The sequence below is a fragment of the Mobula hypostoma genome, chromosome 1 (assembly GCF_963921235.1).
Source record: "Mobula hypostoma chromosome 1, sMobHyp1.1, whole genome shotgun sequence".
Classification (NCBI taxonomy): Eukaryota; Metazoa; Chordata; class Chondrichthyes; order Myliobatiformes; family Myliobatidae; genus Mobula; species Mobula hypostoma.
In genome coordinates this window covers 27972118-27988399 of record NC_086097.1, presented here as the reverse complement: position 1 = coordinate 27988399, position 16282 = coordinate 27972118, and the positions used below count along the sequence as shown (strand labels likewise).

The following is a 16282-nucleotide window of genomic DNA, read 5'->3' as shown; positions in this document are numbered from 1 at the left end:
TCTATATATTGATGAGACCCGATGCAGACTGGGAGATCGTTTTGCTGAACACCTACGCTGTGTCCGCCAGAGAAAGCAGGATCTCCCAGTGGCCACACATTTTAATTCCACATCCCATTCCCATTCTGATATGTCTATCCACGGCCTCCTCTACTGTCAAGATGAAGCCACACTCAGGTTGGAGGAACAACACCTTATGTTCTGTTTGGGTAGCCTCCAACCTGATGGCACGAACATTGACTTCTCAAACTTCTGCTAATGCCCCACCACCCCCCTCCCCCCGGCACCCCATCTGTTATTTATTTATTTATTTATTTACACACGCATTCTTTTTCTCTTGCTCTCCTTTTTCTCCCTCTGTCCCTCTCACTATATCCCTTGCCCATCCTCTGTAAATCTCTTACTTGCTCTTCTTTCAGTTAGTCCTGATGAAGGGTCTCGGCCCGAACCGTTGACTGTACCCCTTCCTGGAGATGCTGCCTCGCCTGCTGCGTTTCACCAGCAACTTTTATGTGTGTTGCTTGAAATTCCAGCATCTGCAGATTTCCTCATGTTTACGGTCATATGAGTAGTTGGTGCATATCACAAATACGGATTATGCGACCACTGATGCTGGGCAGACATTCTCTGAAGAGTATTGATAATAGGTGGGGTCACCCATCTTGTAAAAACAGTGCCCAGAAGACGGCAATGGAAAACCACTTCTTTAGAAAAATTTGCCAAAAACAATCATGGTGGTGGAAAGACAATGATTGCCCATGGTCATACGACACAGTACATAATTATGATGATAAAATCCATGTAGACAACATTGACTGCTTTGCCGTCATCAGCTTTTTTTTTGGGTAACATCCTGGAAAAAAACTCTATATTTATTAACAAGCGTGGCAAAAAGTCAATGCAGTTTTTTCTTATTAGTAAGTTAGTAAATTGTCTGAAAGTAAATTCTTATTCGCATTATGCTGCTAAACATCTGTTTCTGTTTAACATTATCTCCTGCTATGTATTTTCTCCATTTTATTCAGTCAGTTTCTTTATTTTGTGAATAACATTTCGTTTTATATGACAGACTATGTGAATGGAGGGGAATTATTCACTCACTTGTCACAAAGAGAACGTTTCACAGAGAATGCAGTGAGAATATACAGTGGGGAGATAGTGCTGGCACTGGAACATCTACACAAGGTAAGGCACACCACTTCTGGGTAAGGATTGCATTGGGTTTAACCTGGTAAAGAGGACACACAATGTTTACTTTGTAGATTGGGGAGCTTGATAATTTCACTGTCAATGATTGAGAACTTGTTGAAGGCAGAATTGCCAAATGCATTTTAAGAAATATGTGGACAACCACTTAAGCTATCTAGGCATGGAAAAATAAGAGCCATGTGCTGGAATATGGGTGCCCACTGATTGGTGTGGATGTGATGGGCTGAATGGGTTGCTCCCACACTGTATGACTCTGAAACTTGAATGTCACCTGCACAATGATTTGAGTCTTTTATCTGTGCAAGATACGATGAGGTTATTATAGAATCATAGAACAATAAAGCACAGATATAGACCTTTCAGCCTATTCATGATGTTCACACTTTTAGTCCTGTGTTTGCCTCACTCATCCATGTACCTATACAAGTGCTTCTTAAATGATGTTGTACCTGCCTCAACCACTTCTCCTGGCTGCCTGTTTCATGTACTCTGCATGAAAAGGTTGTCCTTCAGATCCCCTTATAAATCATTCTCTTCTCACCCTAATCTTGCGCTTCCTAGCTTCACACTCCCCTACCCTGTGAAATAGATTGTTACCATGCACATTATCAGTGACACTTGTAGAAGATTCACTCACAACACGCTGGAGGAACTCAGCAGGTTGGGCAGCATCCGTGGAAAAGAACAGTCAATGTTTTGGGCTGGAACCCTTCGTCAGGAGTGAAGAGGAAGGAAGCAGGAGCCCTATAAAGAAGGTGGGGTGAGGGTGGGAAGGAGAAGGCTGGTAGATGCCAGGTGAAAAACCAGTAAGGGGAAAGATAAAGGGGTGGGGGAGGGAATAGGCAGGAAAGGTGAAGAAGGAATAGGGGAAAGCACAGTGGGTAGTAGAAGGAGGTGGAACCAAGTTTCAAACTTCCGGTAATTCCCTCCCCCTCCCTTCCCCCATCCCAGTTTCAAACTTCCAGTAATTCCCTTCCCCCATCCCAGTTTCACTCTGCCCCCTCCCCCAGCTGCCTATCACCTCCCTCATGGTTCCGCCTCCTTCTACTATAAGATATAAGATTGCCTCTCATACTCCTGTATTCCAAGGACTAAAGACCTAGCCTGGCCAACTACTCAATCCTTCTCATGTCCTCTAGTCCTAGTAACATCCTCATTAGAAAATATTTTTGTTACCTAACACACAAAATCACAAGAAATTAAAATTGACCATATGGCCCATTGAGCTTGTTTTACCATTCGGAAGAATCTGGGGTTAAGTCTCTGATTTCTTAACTGTAAAGTCCCCATATCTAATTCTGCACACTGACTCAGCCACCACAGCCCTGCCAAAAACTTCTCAAACCTCAACAAAGAAATTCCTTTTTCTGTCCTCAAACTTAAATAGCTGGTTCCTTTCCTAAGCATGACTCCTTGTTCTAGATTTCCCCTTCTCGTTATATGTCCTGTCAAGTCACTCAGAATCTAATGTTTCAGTTGAGATCACTACTTATTCTAAACTCTAAAGAATACAGAACCTTTTCACCTCAATCACTATTCACAGGACACACCTTTATCCTAGGAATCAATCTAATGGGATTGAGAAAGGCACGGCGGTATAGCGGCTAGCGGTATAGTGGCTAGCGCAATGCTTTACAGCACCTGCGATCACCAATCAAGGTTCAATTCCTGTAGGGAGTTTGTATGTTCTCCCTGTGTCTGTGTAGGTTTCCTCCGAGTGCTCTAATTTCCTTCCACATTCCAATGACATACAGTTAGGGTTAGCGAGTTGTGTGCATACTATATGTTGATGCCAAAAATGTGGCAACACTTGCATGCTGCCACCAACACAATCCTTGGACTGTGGTCGTTGACACAAGTGATGCATTTCAAAGTATGTCTTCATGTACAGTTGACACATTTAACTAATCTAATGAATATTTACTGCAACACCTCCAAAGCATTTATTTTTCCTTTTATAAATAGGACAATTCTACAGATATGGTCTCCCTACAGATTTGGAGCAGGACTTCCCAGATCTTTCTCCCATTCCCTTTGGAATTGAGTCAACATTCCATTTGCCTTCTCAAATGTTTCTTGTATACCTGCAGGCTAACTTTGTGTTCCTTGTAATAATGCCTGAGCACTAGCATTTTAGTAGTTTCCCACCATAAAACAACTCACTTCTACCAACCAAAAGGGATAAACTGTTTGTTGCCCTTGAATTGCAGGATTCTGGTCATTTAGGAGTAATCTCAGTCAGTAATCTCTACCACTGTGTCGGGTAACAGCTTACTTTTTTCTATAAGAAGGCCCCTGGATTTTACACAGTAGTATATGCCTATTTAAGGGATAAATCCATGAAATAGAATAATAAAATGGGAGAAATCGCATGGGAATAACATTTCAAAATATTTAATGTGAACTACATTGTAGTGAAGGCAGCTATTTACTTTTACATTTGAACACGACTCGTGCCCTGAATTGCTTCTCAATCCCTTATTTTAAACCTTTGTTGTGCATTCCAATGGGCAAGTAAAACAATATTCTTTTAAGCAACACACATCAAAGTTGCTGGTGAACGCAGCAGGCCAGGCAGCATCTGTAGGAAGAGGTGCAGTCGACGTTTCAGGCCGAGACCCTTCGTCAGGACTAACTGAAGGAAGAGTGAGTAAGGGATTTGAAAGTTGGAGGGGGAGGGGGAGATCCAAAATGATAGGAGAAGACAGGAGGGGGAGGGATGGAGCTGGACAGGTGATTGGCAAAAGGGGATACGAGAGGATCATAGGACAGGAGGTCGGGGAAGAAAGACAAGGGGGCGGGGGGACCCAGAGGATGGGCAAGAGGTATATTCAGAGGGACAGAGGGAGAAAAAGGAGAGTGAGAGAAAGAATGTGTGCATAAAAATAAGTAACAGATGGGGTATGAGGGGGAGGTGGGGCGTAGCGGAAGTTAGAGAAGTCGATGTTCATGCCATCAGGTTGGAGGCTACCCAGACGGAATATAAGGTGTTGTTCCTCCAACCTGAGTGTGGCTTCATCTTTACAGTAGAGGAGGCCGTGGATAGACATGTCAGAATGGGAATGGGATGTGGAATTAAAATGTGTGGCCACTGGGAGATCCTGCTTTCTCTGGCGGACAGAGCGTAGATGTTCAGCAAAGCGGTCTCCCAGTCTGCGTCGGGTCTCGCCAATATATAAAAGGCCACATCGGGAGCACTGGACGCAGTATATCACCCCAGTCGACTCACAGGTGAAGTGCTGCCTCACCTGGAAGGACTGTTTGGGGCCCTGAATGGTGGTAAGGGAGGAAGTATAAGGGCATGTGTAGCACTTGTTCCGCTTACACGGATAAGTGCCAGGAGGGAGATCAGTGGGGAGGGATGGGGGGACGAATGGACAAGGGAGTTGTGTAGGGAGCGATCCCTGTGGAATGCAGAGGGGGGGGAGGGAAAGATGTGCTTAGTGGTGGGATCCCGTTGGAGGTGGCGGAAGTTACGGAGAATAATATGTTGGACCCGGAGGCTGGTGGGGTGGTAGGTGAGGACCAGGGGAACCCTATTCCTAGTGGGGTGGCGGGAGGATGGAGTGAGAGCAGATGTACGTGAAATGGGCGAGATGCGTTTGAGAGCAGAGTTATGTTCATGCCATCAGGTTGGATTCTCTAACTTCCGCTAGGCCCCACCTCCCCCTCGTACCCCATCTGTACCTATTTTTATGCACACATTCTTTCTCTCACTCTCCTTTTTCTGGCCCCACCCCCCCGTCTTTCTTCCTGGACCTCCTGTCCCATGATCCTCTCGTATCCCCTTTTGCCAATCACCTGTCCAGCTCTTAGTTCCATCCCTCCCCCTCCTGTCTTCTCCTATCATTTTGGATCTCCCCCTCCCCCTCCAACTTTCAAATGCCTTACTCACTCTTCCTTCAGTTAGTCCTGACGAAGGGTCTCGGCCTGAAACGTCGACTGCATCTCTTCCTACAGACGCTGCCTGGCCTGCTGCGTTCACCAGCAACTTTGATGTGTGTTGCTTGAATTTCCAGCATCTGCAGAATTCCTGTTGTTTGCAATATTCTTTTAATTTTACTTTGAAAATAAAGTGTATTCCCCTTGAATCAAACTGATTTAATATTTCAATCCAGGTGAGGGGTATAGGTGAGACCCTGTGAGGATCCTCCTCACCTGGTCTCACCTTGGAAGTTACCAAGAAAGTTAAAGGTGAGGCAATGCATACTGTCCACATGGACTTTGACAAAGTCACGCATGGGAGGTTGGTCAAGTAAGTTCAGTAGCTTGGCATTTAAAATTAAGTAATAAATACTCATTTTGGAGTACTGTGTCTAGTTTTGGTCATCTACCCACAGGAAAGATGCAAATAAGAAGGAAAGGATGCAGAAAAAAAATTCAATTAAGTTGCTGGGACTTGAGGATTTGAGATATAAGGAAAGGTTGAAAAAGTTAGAACTTTATTCCTTAAAAAGAATATTAATGAGATTTGATAGAGGTACTCAAAATTATGAAAGGTATAGATAGGGTAAATGCAAGTAGGCTTTTTCTGCTGAGGTTGGGTGAAACCTCAACCAGAGGTCATGGCTTAATGGTGAAAGGTGAAATGTTTAAGGGGAGCATGGGGGTGAACTTCACTCAGAGGGTTGTGAGAATGTGGAGCAAGCTGCCAGCTTAAGTGGTAGATGGTGGTTCTATTTCAAAAGTTAAAATAAATTTGGATAGGTACACAGATGGGAGGGCTGTGGTCTGAGTGCAGTTTGATGAGACTAGACAGTTTAATGGCTTAGTATGGACTAATTGGGCCAAAGGGCCAGTTTCTGTGCTGTAGTGTTCTATGACTCAAATTTCATCTGCCACTTCTCACCCCAAATCTGCATCCTGTCAATGCCCCAATGTCAATATACAACAACCTTCCGCTGTCCACCACACCACAAACCCCTGTCTCATCTGCAAACTTACTAAACCAGTCTTTCTGAATATGAGACATTTATAAAAATCACAAAGAGCAGAGATCCCTGCAAACATCACTCGTCATGGACTTACAGGCGTAAGTATGCTTTCATCTTTCACTTAACTAAATGTTTCACTTCTCTTGTCAACTATAATGAGGGCCTCTTAACTCTATAGCATGTTCCCTGCCTTAATGAGACAAACCTATTCCGAATTCCCTGTAAGAACTTCCTAAACAACATCTACATTTCTGTTGATAATTTCCCTGAGTACATCTGTTCGCTGTTTACACTTCCAATTCCTACTAATGGCATCATAATTAGTCCTTTCCCAATTAAAAACTTTCCTATACTGCTGCTCTTATCCTTGTCCAAGGCTGTGGTCAAGTTCAGGGAGTTGTGGTCACTGTCTCTGAAATGTTTGTCCACCAAGAGATCTGACCAGGTTTATTGCTTAATACTAGATGCCGTATGACCTCTTCTATAGTCAGCTTGTCCAGATAGTGTCAGAAATCCTTCCTGGACACAGCTGAGAAATTCTGCCCCATCTCAACTTCTTGTATTAAGAAAGTATCAATAAATATTGGGGAAGTAGAATCACCCTGAAGAAGAAAACAATCCTGTTATTTTTGCATATTTACAAAATCTGCCTCCCAGTCTGTTCCTCAGTGGCTTTGTTGCTTTTGGGGGTTATTTAGAAAATTCCCAAGAGCAGGGATTCCCAACCTGGGGTCCATGGACACCTCTGTTAATCATAGGGGTCCATGGTATTAAAAAAAATTAGGAGCCCCTTCACTAGAGTAATTTCTCCCTTCCTGTTTCTGACTTCCACAGACTGAATCAGTAGAGGATCCTTCCATGATGGCCTTACTTTCTGTAGCTGTAATACTATCCTGATTAGCACTCCCCACCTCTTTTAATTCCCTTCCTGTCCTTTTTGAAACATCTAAAACCCTGGAACATTCGACAGCCATTCCTACTGTTGTGACAACCGAGTGGCTAATGTAATGGCTACAACTTTGCAGCTTCAAGTTACTGATCCATGTTCTAAAATGGACTACACCTCAGTTCTGAAAGAGGTAGCTGAAGAGATTGAAGATTCATTAGCAGTGATCTCTCAGGAATCACTGGATTCTGGAATGGTTCCTGAGGACTGGAAAATTGCAAATGTCACTCCACTCTTTAAGAAAGTAGGGTGGCAAAAGAAATTATATTGTAGGCCCGTTAGCCTGACTTGAGTGTTGGCAAGATGGTGGAGTTCATTATTAAGGATGAGGTTTCAAGGTACTTGGCACAATAAAGTAGGCCAAAATCAGCATGGTTTCCTTAAGGGGAAATCTTACCTGACAAACTTGTTGGAATTATTTGAGGAAATGACAGGCTGGATAGACAAGAGGGTTAGTGGATGTTGGTTACTTGAATTTTCAAGGCCTTTGACATGGTGCTGCATCTGAGTCTGCTAAACGAGATATAGTATTGCAAGAAAGATTCTAACAGAAGTGGAAGATTCACTGATTGGCAGGAGGCAAAGACTGGGAATAAATGGGGCCTTTGCTAATTGGCTGCTGGTGACTCGTGGTGTTCCACAGGGGCTGGTGTTGGAACCGCTTCTTTTCACGTTATATGTCAATGATGTGGGCAATGTAATTGCTTGCTTTGTGGCCATGTTTGCAGATGATAGGTTGAAGGGAGGTAATGGTGTGGAAGTCTGCCGAAGGACTTAGACTGTTCAGGAGTATAGCCAAAGAAGTGGTAGATAGAATATAGTGTAGGGAAATGTATGGTCATGCACTTTGGTAAAAGGAGTAAAGTCATAGACTATTTTTAAAATGGAAAGAAAATACAGAAATCAAAGGTGCAAAGGGACTTGGGAGTCCTTGTGCAGGATTTCCTAAAGGTTGAGTCAGTGGTAGAGAAGGCAAATACAATGTTAACATTCATTTTGAGAGGATTAAAGTATAAAAAGAATGTAATACTAAGGCTTTAGAAGGCATTGATCAGACTGCACATGAAGTATTGTGGGCCGTTTTAGGTCCCTTATCTTAAAAAGGATTTGCTGGCATTGGAGAGGGTCCAGAGGAGGTTCACAAGCAAGATGTTGGGAATGACTGGGTTAATGTATCAGGAACATTTGATGGCCTATGGCCAGTACTCTCTGGAGTTTACAAGAGGAGAGAATGTTTCCTTTAGTGGGGCAGTTTTGGGCCTGAGGCATAACCTCAGAATTGAAGGACGTCCCTTTAGAACAGAGATGAGGAGGAATTTCAAACAGAGATGAGAAAATCTATGGATGCTAGGTATTCATACAACACATACAAAATGATGGAGGAACTCAGCAGACTAGACAGCATCTATGGATAAAAAGTAGAGTTGACATTTCAGGCTGAAACCATTTTGCAGAATTGGAGGAAAAGAAGATGAGTAGTTCTACAAGGTGGGGGATTGGAAAGAGAAACACAAGGTGATGGGTGAAACCGGAAGGGGTAGGGATAAAGTAAAGAGCTAGGAAGACAATTGGTGAAAGAAATACAGGGCTGGAGAAGGGCCAGTCTAATAGGAGAAGACAGAGGCCATGAAGAAAGAAAAGAGGGAGGTGATGGGCAGGTAGAGATAAGGTGAGAGGGAAAAGGGAATGGGGAGTGGTGAAGGAAGTTGGGAGGGGATTATTGGAAGTTGACGAAATCAATATTCATACCATCAGGTTGGGGGCTACCCGGCCGGAATAGAAGGTGTTGCTCCTCCAATCTGAGTGGGCCTCATCGCGACATTAGAGGAACCCATGATTTGACATATCAGAATGGCAAGTGGAATTAAAATAGATGGCCACTGGGAGATCCCACTTCTTCTGGCGGACAGAATGTAGGTGCTCGGTGAAGCGGTCTCCCAATCTCTGTCGGGTCTCACCGATATACAGGAGGCCATACCAGGAGCGCTGGAAACAGTATATGACACCAACAAACTCACAGGTGAAGTGTCACTCACCTGGAAGGACTGTTTGGGGCCCTGAATGGTTGTAAGGAAGGAGGTGTAGGAGCAGGTGTAGCACTTGTACCGCTTGCAAGGATAAGTGCCAGGAGCGGGATCAGTGGGGAGGGACGAATGGAGAAGGGAATTGCTTAGGAAGCGATCCCTGTGGAAAGCAGAAACTGGTGGAGGGAGGGAACAACGTGCTTGGTAGTGGACTCCCATTGGTGATGGTGGAAGTTCCAGAGAATTGTGCACAGGATGCGGAGGCAGTTGGGGTGGTAGGTGAGGATGAGGAACCCTATCCCTGGTAGGGTGGCGGGAGTATGGGGTAAGAGCAGACATGTGTGAGATGAAAAGAATGTGGTTGAGAGCAGCATTGATGGAGGAAGGGAAGTCCCGAGGACATCTCATTCATTCAGGAATGAAAAGCCTCATTGTGAGAGCAGATGCGGCAAAGATGGAGGTATTGGGAGAAGGGGGATGGTGTTATTACAAGTAACGGTGGGAAGAGGTATACTCCAGGTAGCTGTGAGAGTCAGTGGGTTTATAGTAGACATCAGTAGATAAGCTGTCTCCAGAGATACAGATAATGAAATTGAGAAGAGAGGGTGGTGTCGGAAATGGACTGGGTAAATTTGAGAGCAACGTGGAAGTTTGGAGACGAAGTTAAAATCTGTGATATCCACCTGTGTGCAGGAAGCAGCACCAATGCAGTCGTCGATGTAGCAAAGGAAAAGTGGGGGGCAGACACCAGTGTAGGCTTGGAACATAAACTGTTCCATGCAGCCGACAAAAAGGCAGGCATAGCTGGGACCCAAACAAGTGCCTATGGATACACCTTTTGTTTGAAGGAAGCGGAAGGAGCCAAAGGAGAAAGTTCTGCTGGAGGACCAGAGAGTGGTGGCGGAGGCGAACTGGTTGGGTCTGGTGACCAAAAATGGAGAGCTTCAAAGCCTTCCTGGTGGGGGACGGAGGTGTATAAGGACTGGACATCCATAGTGAAAATAAGATGTTGGAGACCAGGGACCTTGAAATCATTGAAAATATCCAGAGTGTGTGATGTGTCGTGGATGTAGATAGGAAGGGACTGAACTGGGAGAGATAAAACAGAGGCGAGTTATGCAGATGAGATCAGTGGGACAGGAATAAGCTGAAACAATGGGTTTACCTGGACAAGCGGGTTTGTGGATCTTGAGTAGACCACCTGTGTACTGGTTAGACCGGACGGAGATTGGGAGACTGCTTCACTGAGCACCTAAGCTCTGCCAGAAGAAGCGAGTTCTCCCAATGACCACCCATTTTAATTCCACTTCCCATTCCTATTCCAATATATAAATCTGTGGCCTCCTCTGCTGCTGTGATGAGGCCACACTCGGGTTGGAGGAACAACACCTTATATTCTGTCTGGGTAGCCTTCCACCTGATGGCATGAACATTGATTTCTCAAACTTCTGGTTCCCCCCACCCACTTCACCATTCCCCAATTCTACGTCTCCTTTTCTCTCTCTCACCTTATCTCCTTGCCTGCCCATTGCCTCCCTCTGGTGCTCCTCCCACCTCTTCATTTTTCCATGCCTTCTTCTATTAGATTCTCTCTTCAGCCCTGTATCTCTTTCACCAATCAACTTCCCAGCTTTTTACTTCATCCATCTCCCTGCCAGTTTCACCGATCACCTTGTGTTTTTCTCTCCCATTGTCCCAGCTTTTAAGTCTACTCCTTATCTTTTTTTCTCCTGGCCTGCTGTGTATGCTGAGGAAAAATTTAGAACATAGAAAATCTACAGCACAATACAGGCCCTTTGGCCCACAATACTGTGCCGGACATGTATATAGTTTAGAAATTACCTAGGGTTACCCATAGCCTTCTATTTTTCTAAGCTCCATGTACCTATCCAAGAGTCTCTTTTAAAAAAAACCCTATTGGATTTGCCTCCACCACTGTCGCCAGCAGCTCATTCCACGTACTCACCACTCTCTGAATAAAAAAACTTGCCCCTGACATCTCCTCTGTACTTACTTCCAAGCACCTTAAAACTGTGCCTTCTTGTGTTGGCCATTTCAGCCCTGGGAAAAAGTCTCTGACTATCCACAATATCAATGCCTGTCATCATCTTATACACCTCTATCAGGTCACCTCTCATCCTCCATTGCTCAAAGGATAAAAAGGCCAAGTTCACTCAATCTATTCTCAGAAGGCATAATCCCCAATCCAGGCAACATCCCTGTAAATCTCCTCTGCACCCTTTCTGTAGTTTTCCACATCCTTCCTGTAATGAGGTGACCAGAACTGAGCACAGTACTCCAAGTGGGGTCTGACCAGAGTCCCATATAGCTGTAACATTACCTCTTGGCTCTTGAACTCAATCCCATGATGGATGAAAGCCAATACACCGTATGCCGCCTTAACCACACAATCAACCTGCACAGCAGCTTTGAGTATCCTATAGCCTCGGACCCCAGGATCCCTTTTATCCTCCACACTGCCAGGAATCTTTCCATTTATACTATATTCTGCCATCATATTTGACCTACCAAAATGAACCACCTCACATTTATCTGGGTTGAGCTCCATCTGCCACTTCTCAGCCCAGTTTTGCATGCTATCGATGATACCTCTGACAGCCCTCCACACTATTCACAACACCCTCAACCTTTGTGTCATCAGCATATTTACTAACCCATCTCTCCACTTCCTCATCCAGGCCATTTATAAAAATCATGAAGAGAAGGAGTCCCAGAACAGATCCCTGAGGCACACCACTGGTCACCAACCTCCATGCAGAATATGACCCATCTACAAACACTTTGCCTTCTGTGGGCAAGCCAATTCTGGATCTACAAAGTGAGGTCCTCTTGGATCTCATGCCTCCTTACTTTCTTAATCAGCCTTGCCTTATCAAATGCCTTGCTGAATCTGTTTAGTAAGAGGGTGATGAATCTGTGAAATTCATTGCTAAGGCCAAATCATTGGGTATATTTAAAATGGAGGCTGATGGGTTCTTGATTTATTAGGATATCAAAGGTTGCAGCGAGAAGGCAGAAGAATGAGGTTGAGAAGAAAAATAATGGTGGAGCAGACTTGATGGACTAAATGGCCTAATTGTATTCCTATGTCTTAGGATTTTAAGTCCATCACCTTTGTTCTTGATATTTCTCGCATTAAACACATTTCAGCCCATGCAATTGACCACATTTATACCCTATCCACTGCCTATCCCATCCTCAATGTCTCTACACATTGCATCTACCTTTACAACAACTACCTTATCCTCTGACTATCACACTGGTTGCCATTGCCTGCCAAATTAGTTAAACCTTCCCCAACAGCTCTAGCAAACCTGCCTGCAAGGACATTGTTCCTCCTTGAGTTCAAATGTTCAAGTGCAACCTGTCCTTTTTGTACAAGTCATACATACCTTCCTCAGAAGAGATCCGAATGATCCACAAATTAGAACCCTGCCCCCTGCATCAGTTCACATTCATCTGTCATTTTATTCTATTCTTGCCCTTACTGACTCATGGCACAGACTGTAATCCTGAGATTGCTATCCTTGGGGTCCTGTCTGGCTGCTCTCCTTCTCCCTTAGGAAAGGCTGTGGACTTGGGGTTCCGGTGACGTCATCGTTCAGAATGGCAGCTTAAATCAACAGCTCCTCTGGAAAAACGCATATTTTACCCTGTTAATCCATCAAATATAAGATCTTTCGAAAATATCTGAATTGGTAAGCGGGGCACGAATGGGGAGAAAGAATGGAGATTTTTAAAAAAAAGCATCACTGCAGAGCCTATGGAAGAGAGAGGTACAGCGCTCGGCTCTCTTACACGTGCGCGTGGCGGCGAGGCTGACGCGGGGCCTCGTGCAGGCGAAGCGGCAAATATGATAACGATTTTGGAAGAGATAAGGGAAGTCCAAAAAGATATAAAGCAGCAACTCAATGATATAAAGTCAGAGCTCGCCAACGTCAATCAGAAAATAGCGGTGGCAGAGACTCGAATTGAGAAGATGGAAGATCGCATGCAAAATGTGGAACAGATACTAAGTAAGACGATAAAAAATATTAAATCAACAGGAAAGTAAATTGCTTGACCAGGAGGGAGGATCGTGACGGAAAAATATCAGGATTTATAATGTTTCGGAAGGAGCGGAGGGATTGTCGACGATGGACTTGTAGGCAAGCTGCTGCGGGAAGTGCTGGAGATTCCTCAGACTACGGAGATTGAAATTGAAAGGGCACACCGTTCGCTTGTCCAGCGGTCTCCTGGAGACAGAGAAGGTAAACCGTGCTCCATTGTACTTAGATTCCTTCGATTCAAGAGTAAGGCGGAGATTCTGTGAAGGGCCTGGGGTAAGAAGAGGGTGTTTTGGAATGGGAAATTAATATACTTCGATCATGATTACCCCCCGACAGTTCTACAGAACGGGAAGGAATATTCTGAAGTGAAACGAATATTAAAGCAAGAAAAGATTAAATTCCAAACCCTGTACCCTGCTAAACTGAGGATATTTTACCAAGAATGGATGTGACTGTACCAGACAGTGGAGGAGGCGACTACAGGCATGAACAACTGAGGACTGTCCGTTAACGTGGTCAAACCAAGGGAAAGTCTGGCTGAGCTGTTGTCCTGAGCTGCTTGGGAAATAGTAAGAGAACCTAGAAAGCAGGGGACGGGACCAGGACGAGAGAAGGATATTAGAAGGAGACTGTCAGTTCTCCGAGGGCAGCCCTCGCCTCCTCCAGAGGAGCCATAAGGTTTGGCTAACTTTAGAAGTGCTGATAAGCTAAACGGAAGCAAGAATAGAGGGTGATATACCTATCTCGAGAAATACGTGTTATAATGTGGATTTTATATTACTCAATTTTTTAAAAAATTCATTTATTCATTCCTTTTTCCTCACCTAAATGAGAATATATACATGGGAGGAATACACAGGGAAATCATTTCTGTGTAATGGACATAGCTTTTTTTTACTTTTATAGGTATTGCAGCAGGGGCCTTCAATCCACGGGTAGGAAGGGCTATCCTCCACGGCTAGACTTTTCTTCTAGCCCAACCCAGGGACATCTAGAGACCTTAGCCTTGGAACCACACCTTTGTCACCTTTTTTTTATTATTCACTTTTCTTGGTTCTTATTTGTTCAGGGTGTAGATCGATTAAGTTATATTCTGCAAATTTCAATGATATACTAACAGATAAGTAGTAAGACCTTATATTTTGGGTATATACCTCAAGAATGGTTGAAAAGAGATAAATATAAATATTTAATGAACGTACTGCTGGTGGCTGGTAAAAAGACCCTTACTAGGAAATGGTTATCTCAAGAGAGCCCATCTTTAAATGTATAGATGAAAATTGCAATGGACGTTTACAAAATGGAGAAGATAACAACATCTGTTAATCATAAGTTGGAACAATTTTATTCATACTGGAAAAAATGGTTTAACTACATAATACCTCATAGGCCTGATTTTATTCTCACAATCAATGAATATGTTGTAAAAAAAAATCGCTCCCTACTCTGTACATAGATTTCTTCTTTCGATTGTTCTTTCTTTCCTCTTCTTTCTATAAGGGTGTACTTCAGATAAATATTATGTGGAGATTTGTGACAAGTATGATTATATGATATATATGTACAGTATCTGAAATATATCTTATGGAAGTGTTTGTTTGATGATGAAACTCAATAAAAAATAAATTACAAAAAGGCAAGGCTGTGGACTTGTTAGACCCTTCAAACCAAATCGTCTATGCTGATCAACATGTCTATCCAAGGTAGTCCCATTTGCCAGTGTTTGGCCTATTTACCTCCTTAATGCTTAATTCATTACTGGAAATAAATTGTCTGATCATTTCTTATTGTCTAAGGGAGTTTACTGTGTGCATTTGCACTTGTGTTTCATCCCAGGCTACACTTTGAAGATACTTCATTAATTGTGAAGCATTTCATGATGTTGTTTTGCCCTCATTTTTTTCCTCCTGTAGTAAACACTTAGTGGCCATTTTATTAGGTACAGAAAAAGAAACCTGGTGTGGTCTTCTGCTCTAACCCATCTGCTTCAAAGTTCAACATGTGCATTCAGTGATGCTGTTCTGCATAACACTGTGGTAACGCATGGTTATTTGAGTTAGTCACCTTCCTGTCAGCTTGAACCAGCCTGTCATTCTCTGCTAACGTCTGTTATTAACAAGGCATTTTTCCCCCACAGAACTGCTACTCACTGTTTTCACTTTCTTTTTTGTTTTTCTTTGTCAATTCTAGATAGACAGTTGTGCATTTCAGTCTCATGAGATCAACAGTTCTGGATAAACCACCCTGTCTGGCACTAACAATCATTCCACAGTCAAAGTCATTTCAATTACATTTCTTCCCCATTCTGATATTTGATCTGAACCTCTTGACTATGCCTGCATGCTTTTATGTATTGACTTGCTGCCATAATTGACTGATTAGATTTTTACATTAACAAGCAGGTGTACCAAATATATTGTATACAGGCCTCCAAACAGCAGCCGGGATGTGGATTACAAATTACAGCAGGAGATAGAAAAGGTGTGTCAGAAGGGCAATAGATAGATAGATATACTTTATTGATCCCGAGGGAAATTGGGTTTCGTTACAGCTGCACCAACCAAGAATAGAGCATAAATATAGCAATACAAAAACCACAAACAATCAAACAACAATATGCAAACTATGCCAGATGGAAATAAGTCCAGGGCCAGCCTATTGGCTCAGGGTGTCTGACCCTCCACGGGAGGAGTTGCAAAGTTTGATGGCCACAGACAGGAACAACCTCCCATGACGCCCAGTGTTGTATCTTGGTGGAATATGGCCGATAATTGTCATGATAATTGTTGGGGATTTTAACATGAAGGTGGATTAGGAAAACCAGTACTGGACCTCAGGAGAGAATTTGTAGAATGTCTAAGGGATGGCTTTTTAGAACAACTTGTTGTTGACCCTACTAGAGGATGGGCTGTGCTAGATTGGGTGTTGTGCAATGATCCAGAGGTGATAAGAGAGCCTAGGGTTAAAGAACCTTTCGGGAACAGTGATCACAATATGATCGAGTTCACTTTGAAATTTGAGAAGGAGAAAACTAAATTCCAATATGTTGGTATTTCAGTGGAATAAAGGAATTTACAATGGCATGAGAGGGAAACTAGC

The 16282-nt window shown here is 43.5% G+C and overlaps 1 protein-coding gene across 5 annotated transcripts in view; it reads left to right on the top strand.

The window, feature by feature from the left end:
- The window catches only part of LOC134344972 (ribosomal protein S6 kinase alpha-5), a 338866-nt gene that overhangs the window by 147645 nt on the left and 174939 nt on the right, over positions 1-16282 (top strand). For all 5 annotated transcript variants that reach the window (XM_063045114.1, XM_063045122.1, XM_063045107.1 and 2 more), the window contains one exon: positions 1070-1185. In XM_063045114.1, coding sequence (XP_062901184.1) covers positions 1070-1185 — 116 coding nt within the window. The remainder of the gene's footprint in view (positions 1-1069; positions 1186-16282) is intronic.